Source organism: Ylistrum balloti, unplaced genomic scaffold, assembly GCF_031769215.1.
Source record: "Ylistrum balloti isolate Yb309-2 unplaced genomic scaffold, AGI_CSIRO_Ybal_v1 Utg370204, whole genome shotgun sequence".
Taxonomy (NCBI): domain Eukaryota; kingdom Metazoa; phylum Mollusca; class Bivalvia; order Pectinida; family Pectinidae; genus Ylistrum; species Ylistrum balloti.
In genome coordinates this window covers 440,712-448,553 of record NW_026782177.1, presented here as the reverse complement: position 1 = coordinate 448,553, position 7,842 = coordinate 440,712, and the positions used below count along the sequence as shown (strand labels likewise).

The window sequence follows — 7,842 nt, the reverse complement described above, 5'->3', positions numbered from 1 at the left end:
AGTATACAGTGTGATGGGCTAAGTCTAGGTCCACTTTAGTATACAGTATGATGGCTACATACAGTATCTATTAAGTTTTAAACGTTTGTGATTGATCGTTCACAGACTTGTCCGTGTCGGTAATGTTTGTGATTGATCGTTTACAGACTTGTCTGTGTTGATAATGTTTATGATGGATAGTTCACAGACTTGTAATTGATAGAAGAACTTGTCAACAACCCTAGTTGTATTTGAACACAATTTATTGTTTAATTTTGTCAATAAATACAACAGAGGCTGTATTCTAGCTATTTACAGGACTGTATATCACACCCTTACAGGCGTGATATCATGACTTCAAACTGATGGTCCAAATTTTATCCAATATACAGAATATTCACAGAACAGCTATTTTCTCAAAAATCGTTCCTGAAAAGATTACACAAACTTGCCAAAGTCCTATATATCCTACATCTCACAAGAATTAGATAGAAATTTATTCAACATATACCATATAGCAACGCACCAAATTATTTTGGGAGTTTGATTCTCATTAATGCAAGGCTTCAATCTAAAATGGGAATATATGAAAAGTGCAATAACTTAAACATTTAAAAACACAGTGTTATATAATAGTATAATTACAGGCATATATTATTCATAGTACATGATTTCAAGTGGAATTGCTACAGTACTTAAGAAATTTTATTAAAACAATATGAAAACTAGATCTTTTTTATCTATCATTACTCAGCCTGTCTAGAATAATAAATATTTCAACCGTGATATTTGTCTATCACCTGACAATACAGAACTAGCTATGGCGATACTAATGATAGCTTTAAGGAGGAAAGTAGAAGAGAAGTGGTACCAAAAAAACTAAAATATAAACGGAGGTTTTAGTTCATGAACCATGAGAAACTCTGTGTGTTGTTATGTAAATATTTTCGTTTTGGTTAGCACTGTTAAACAAAGAAAAGTTGCATTGTTGTCTTTTAAACTGATTTATTTCATCAATGAACTGAAACTTCTCATCATTTGAGAAAAATAAAATCAATGACAGCTAAAACTCATGGATGATTATATGAGAAATGTCAGTTAACTATTGATATGAAAACTGTGTCAGCAGGATTTTCTTTTTTTTTTTGGACAGTTCTAAAAAATCATTTACCATACTAATTATTTTATTTTTACATGACAGCCAATATAACCTGAAACGAATTAGTGAAAAAAATTATCCAGACAAAAACAAGATCAAATAAATATCTTTTCTGATCAGTAACCAAGTACCATTGATCATTCTTTCCTGATACTGCTCACTGATGACTTTGATAATGTCAAAAAATCTTCCACAATTGGCTTATAATACTTGTACTCGACAGAAAAATTGGAATTTGTGTCAGTTTGAGATAACTGGCACATAAAATGTCATCAGTTTGGTCAAAACAACCAACCATGTTGATAAATATCGAAAGTTTTAACATAATCCAAATGTGATCTTGGTGGTGTGCTACATATTCCATAAATACACAGATAACCTCCTGTCCCGTGTACACATAGAATAGCTCTGATCACTGTCAAACGTCTTTTAAAACACCAAATAAGATGTCTGTTTGTAGAGTAGTTATATGGCCAAACCAAACACACTGACGATACAGTACATGGTCTTGTTCTCCCATCTCACAGTACAGCTCCCTGAAATATACAACAGTAACACATTAGTGATAGTTTCAGTCGTAAGAATCACATCAACATCACTCAAGCCAAACTTCTTGGTATGTGTACTCCAGGAATTTTGACCAAACTCTTGGGAGTTAATTCACTTCTCTCTAGATCAGTGTTTCAGGGAAATACTCCAAACTACACACCTGATTATCATCCTTTCCCAAGTGATCAATGATTGACTTTGGTATGACTTGATACCACAGTAATAAAATAGAAGGACTATGGCCATCATTAAGTATAACCATATTTCCATGCTAAACAATAAAAACAGTCTATATTACTCCAGGACTTTGTTTACTGAAACATTGATAGAATTTAATTGATCATTTGCTTAGAAGTAATGGGCAGGAAAGCAAAACGATATAGAAGTGACATTAGTCCTGGGGTCAAGTACCTTGGGCAGATGTTTTACTGGAGATTTCTACTCAGTATATCGCAGATTTATAACAAATCACCATCATGTTACAGATTTATGACAAATCACCATCATATCACAGATTTATGACAAATCACCATCATATCACAGATTTATGACAAATCACCATCATATCACAGATTTATGACAAATCACCATCACAGATTTATGACAAATCACCATCATATCACAGATTTATGACAAATCACCATCATATCACAGATTTATGACAAATCACCATCATATCACAGATTTATGACAAATCACCATCATGTTACAGATTTATCACAAACCACCATCATATCACAGATTTATCACAAACCACCATCATATCACAGATTTATGACAAATCACCATCATATCACAGATTTATCACAAACCACCATCATATCACAGATTTATCACAAATCACCATCATATAGATTTATCACAAATCACCACCACATCACAGCATTATCACAAATCACCATCATGTTACATATTTATGACAAATCATCATATCACAGATTAACCAGAAATCACCATCATATCACAGATTTATGACAAATCACCATCATAGATTTATGACATATCACCATCACAGATTTATGACAAATCACCATCATAGATTTATGACATATCACCATTACAGATTTATGACATATCACCATTACAGATTTATGACATATCACCATTACAGATTTATGACATATCACCATCATAGATTTATGACATATCACCATTACAGATTTATGACATATCACCATCATAGATTTATGACATATCACCATCATAGATTTATGACATATCACCATTACAGATTTATGACATATCACCATTACAGATTTATGACAAATCACCATCACAGATTTATGACAAATCACCATCACAGATTTATGACATATCACCATTACAGATTTATGACATATCACCATTACAGATTTATGACATATCACCATTACAGATTTATGACATATCACCATTACAGATTTATGACAAATCAGATTTATGACATATCACCATCACATATCACCATTACAGATTTATGACATATCACCATTACAGATTTATGACATATCACCATTACAGATTTATGACATATCACCATTACAGATTTATGACATATCACCATCACAGATTTATGACATATCACCATCACAGATTTAGATTTATGACATATCACCATTACAGATTTATGACATATCACCATTACAGATTTATGACATATCACCATTACAGATTTATGACATATCACCATCATAGATTTATGACATATCACCATTACAGATTTACCAGAAATCACCATAAATATTCAGATGAGACCAGTTCTTGTAATACAGTTAAAATGTCTCGAAATAGAGCATACAAAGTTTCAGAATCAGTAAACTAAGTGACTATTGGTATCAGACTCGCTATATTTACTGGTATCATGTTATTATACAGACTTGTGTGCTGTTAGGTCGCAAGGCTGTAATAATGGAGCTAAAACACATTACATAAATTAAATCTTATCATTGTCTTTTTGATCTGAATCTGCCTTACCATCTGTCGTATTATCCCAAAAGCATGAGCTTGCTGTATGTAATCCAGCACCATTTTTCTGCATTATAACACATGTCACTGAAATTGGATTAAAAGAAACATATATATAACGTTGACATCACATTCCCACAAAGAAAGATATACCAATCACAGGTACTACTGTGAAAAGGACAGTATACAACTGTCCCTTAACAAGGACTCTATAAGTTATTACATCACACTGAATACAAATATGGAAGTCAAACAATGTTTTAAGAAAGTCAAAGTGAAAACATAATTCTAGGTCATTTAAGGATGTCTACAATGTTTGCACCAAATGTCTTGAAATCTGACAGTGACGATTTGCAGGCAATAAAAAACCTAAAAAAAAGTAGGAGCCATTGTATTTCTTCAAAAACTACTGAATTCAAATATTTTTCCAAAAGGAAGAACAATTCTAATGCCATGGTTATAAAGCCTACTATGTTTACTAAGAGGAGATCTGCCGACAATGGATATGATTAAAATGCTGAAAAAATGCGAAGATCAATAACTTAACCAAATTGTGGTAAGTAATCTCCAGATAATTAAAAGTTAAAAATAACTGGAGGGTGTCTGCATACCCTGTTGAAAATTTTAACATAAATATAATAATAGACATTGTTTGCATGTAGATTTCGTAAGATAATTACTAACAGATAATTTTTTAATAAATTCCCTTGTACACACTTTTTAAAAACATATCTGAATGTTTTATTTGCACACATAAATTTTGAATGACTTTCTGGGTACACACCAACTTACCAATATATTTAAATGGCTTCCCTAATTTGGTAAGCTGGTTCAGACACTGCTCCACAACATTGGAAGTCCACTGGTTGACTTTGTTATGCTGGTAAGCATTGCCACCTATTGCACCCTCAATGGACTGGAAGAAAAAAAGATAGTGAAATCTTTTTTTTTATGTTCCTAATCATAATCATAATGAAATAACCTTGAACTGAAAACCAATATTACAACTTCATCGGGATCATATGTCTACGATATAATTACTACATTATAATTACTATAACCATCCTGTACTGAGTATTGATAATACACCAACACTGCTAACTTACATTTCCATAAAAAAGTTAAAAATATGATTGCTATATGCAGTGTACCGTGTATAAATTAAGAGAAAATATTGAAAAATAAGACCATGGTTTCAGATTTTTATGGACTTTCCTTGTCTGATTGAATCAAACTCATTACTCTTTGCCTCAGTCTGAATTAAATGAATGAAGTTATGAAATAATGTATATTATTAAATCAACCAATTGAAATTTCTATATTTTTTTTCCTGTTTTTAGTTTTCAATTGTACCAACCTCTTTGATTATGTTTGTTACTTCATCTGTTACAAACGCAGTCTGGAAAGAAGATCAAATTACAAAAGTGAAGCAAGGCACTCATAGATGGCATAATTACACAATATAAATCCTACCTTCATGACTACAATGTAACACAAAAAACTAACAAATAAAAACACTCAAGAGTGGCCTGTGACTAAGTACTAAGACATGAGTAAGACTCCGACAGATCAATAGTATGAAAGGATATAAAAAAAAGATAACTTATAGATTTTTTGTAGGTCGAGAGTGAAGACAACACGAACAGCTCTTTTCCCAATTGAAAGATTATAGATTTTTTTAAAAAAGGAAAACATTGGCAATGTTTTTATGAAGTGGGAGGAGAGTGGGGAGTGGGTGGGTAGGGATCGTCCTCATTCACATGTCATAGAGACACACTGCGAGTGATAATGTATAAAACACGTACGCTACCAGTGTTGTATGGGATTGTCCACATCAGCCCTGGTATAGGAATCTGTGGGAATTCTATTCAGCTATTACATTGCATGATTGGCATAATTATTTAATTCGAGTCTGCTTGACTAAGCGTCGAATCCGTCTGAACTGACATTTGACTATAGCAAGTCTGTACTATAAACTCTAAATCAGGCAAAAATCATTGTTTAAGTCAAGTTGTTCCATAAACATTGCAAGAAATTATCCATCACAAAATGTCACTGTTTTACCATACAAATACCCAACTGATCTATTTCGATGTCAAAACAAATGTTTATACAGAACATTTGAGACTAATTTAGATAATAATAACAAAGCATGACTTATATACCTCTTCTCCAGTCTGAAACTCATCCATTTTGACAGTGGGTTCAACAAAATTGCTTAATATTCGAGATGGGTGACAGGAACAATCTTGCTGGTCTCGTTGACAACAAACTCTCGGACCGTCTGAGAACAGAACGAGACAAAGGGCGATTACTCTTTAAGCAATACTCGGCCAAAGGACTTGTAGACATCAACTGAAGTTCGTTTTCAAAGTAAAGACTATAAATATCTTTGTTATCGTTTTAATAACAATGCCTGTAGTTATATTTGGTCAGATGATGATATCATTTTAAAAATATATTTAGGATATAATCTGGACTAAATATAGACGAAAGAAATGAAAACTATCTTTTGGCAGCTGTCATTTGAGGATTCATAATTTTAACAGAAATCATCTGATTGAAACAGACATTTTAAGTCACACAAGATACCAAGCTATACTACTGAATTTCTCTTAGAATAAATCATAAAGATTAAATAGATAAGGTGACTCGTCCATACTGAGTGTATAGCACTATATAACAAACATGATTTTGTTACATCGCGCAGAAAATATTTACATTATAAACTGAAACACATGATTTTCTATAGATTTATATTGTATTCAATGGAGCAATATTTATCCATTATTTAATGAAATAATAGAACATATATGTATATATATATATCATACAATCAATCTTATGACCTGTATATACACTAGGCCAAAATCATTTTTGAAATAACCTGATAAGAAAGTTATGTAAATATGATAAACTTTTCATGTTCACTGATAAATGACGACTCGATGCGATACACTAAACCTTAAATTTATCCGAAAAAATATGATCTCTGAAATTTATGACATTATTGACGAATCCAATTTTCTTTTTGCTTGTTTGTTGTTTTTTTCTGTATTGATGTCATTTGATGAATATTATCTTGACTGATTAAAATCCCAGCTAAGGTTCCATTCCGTGCTATTAAGATTGTAAACAAAGTTGGGATTTGTTATTTTGGTAAATGAGAAGTAAATATTGACGGATAATGGAATTGAACTAAGAGCTTTTGGGGGCCAATTTGAATACTCGGTTACCAAATGATTCGTTTATAAAGGGGGAAAGATGACAAAGGTCAAAACCGGTAGTGCAAAAAATAGGGGGAAAATCGACATTCCATTTGGAATCCGACTTAACGGAGGAACATTATTAATGCAAGGGAGCCAAAAAGTTCATAAAGTGTGACGATGTCATTCCGAATTATGATACAAGGAAATATGAAAACATGTAAATCTGTAATGATGTGTTTTTGTGTCCTATCCATACTGACTGTATAAAAGGATGGGGGGGGGGGGGGGGGGGGGGGGGGGGGGGGGGGGGGGGGTAAAATCCAATCTGCATATCTTATTTTAATATGTCGCCGAATTTGGACATAGTGACTTTTAAAACTTTATCTTCTTTTGAGACAAGGACTTGCCCACAATCCACCCTTAAGTGTTTTTCTCATATTGGTTTCATAAAGTCGCCTATCAGGGTGTAGAGTCATTTGCATATATAGAACTGTTACACTTCAAATTCAACGTAACAAATAAAACCAGCCTATCGAGTGGTATTCATGTTTAAAATAACCAACTAAGTAGCTATATTTTCGCGAAAAAGCTGAAATATGGAGAGATTTTGAAGCTATTTGGTACTGGTGTAGCCGATCTGTTCAATACGTTCAAGATAGATTACCTATTCTGTGAAATATAATGATACCATGTAAAAATAATTAAATTAGTTAAACGGAGCCAAAGATAGAAATTTAACACCACAATTTACAAAATGCAACGCCCGATATTAGTTTACTGTCTGGTTTCGTTGTTACTCCTAAACTAGTGTATTTGAAATGAATAGATCTAAAACACCGCGATTAAGATTTGCCCCGGTGGATATATAGAAAACAAAAGCGTCATTGAAACGCGTTTTCAAAAAGAAGGTAAGTGTGATTTTCATGGCAAGCCTAGGTTTTGAATTAAAATTTGATCCGAGTATCCTCGGTCATGAGTATGTGAAATTATGAATTGTATTTA

At 32.5% G+C, this 7,842-nt stretch overlaps 1 protein-coding gene across 1 annotated transcript; it reads right to left on the bottom strand.

Annotated features, from left to right (window-relative positions):
- Positions 1-224: 224 nt before the first annotated feature.
- LOC132551502 (dynein light chain Tctex-type 1) lies at positions 225-5,897 on the bottom strand. Its single transcript, XM_060215652.1, has 5 exons — positions 5,797-5,897; positions 4,989-5,030; positions 4,424-4,547; positions 3,641-3,718; positions 225-1,674 (listed from the first exon to the last, which is right to left on the bottom strand). Exons 1-5 carry the CDS (start codon positions 5,821-5,823, stop codon positions 1,604-1,606), a joined length of 342 nt encoding a protein of 113 aa, XP_060071635.1. The 5' UTR covers positions 5,824-5,897; the 3' UTR covers positions 225-1,603.
- Positions 5,898-7,842: the final 1,945 nt, after the last annotated feature.

What these genes read in the sequence shown, in the direction of transcription:
- LOC132551502 (XM_060215652.1), bottom strand. Translation starts at nt 5,823, where the DNA reads ATGGATGAGTTTCAGACTGGAGAAGAG. An exon ending in GAAGCCATTTAAATATATTG is followed by an intron (nt 3,719 to 4,423) that starts GTAAGTTGGTGT and finishes ATCCAATTTCAG; the next exon opens with TGACATGTGTTATAATGCAG. An exon ending in TTGGGATAATACGACAGATG is followed by an intron (nt 1,675 to 3,640) that starts GTAAGGCAGATT and finishes TGTATATTTCAG; the next exon opens with GGAGCTGTACTGTGAGATGG.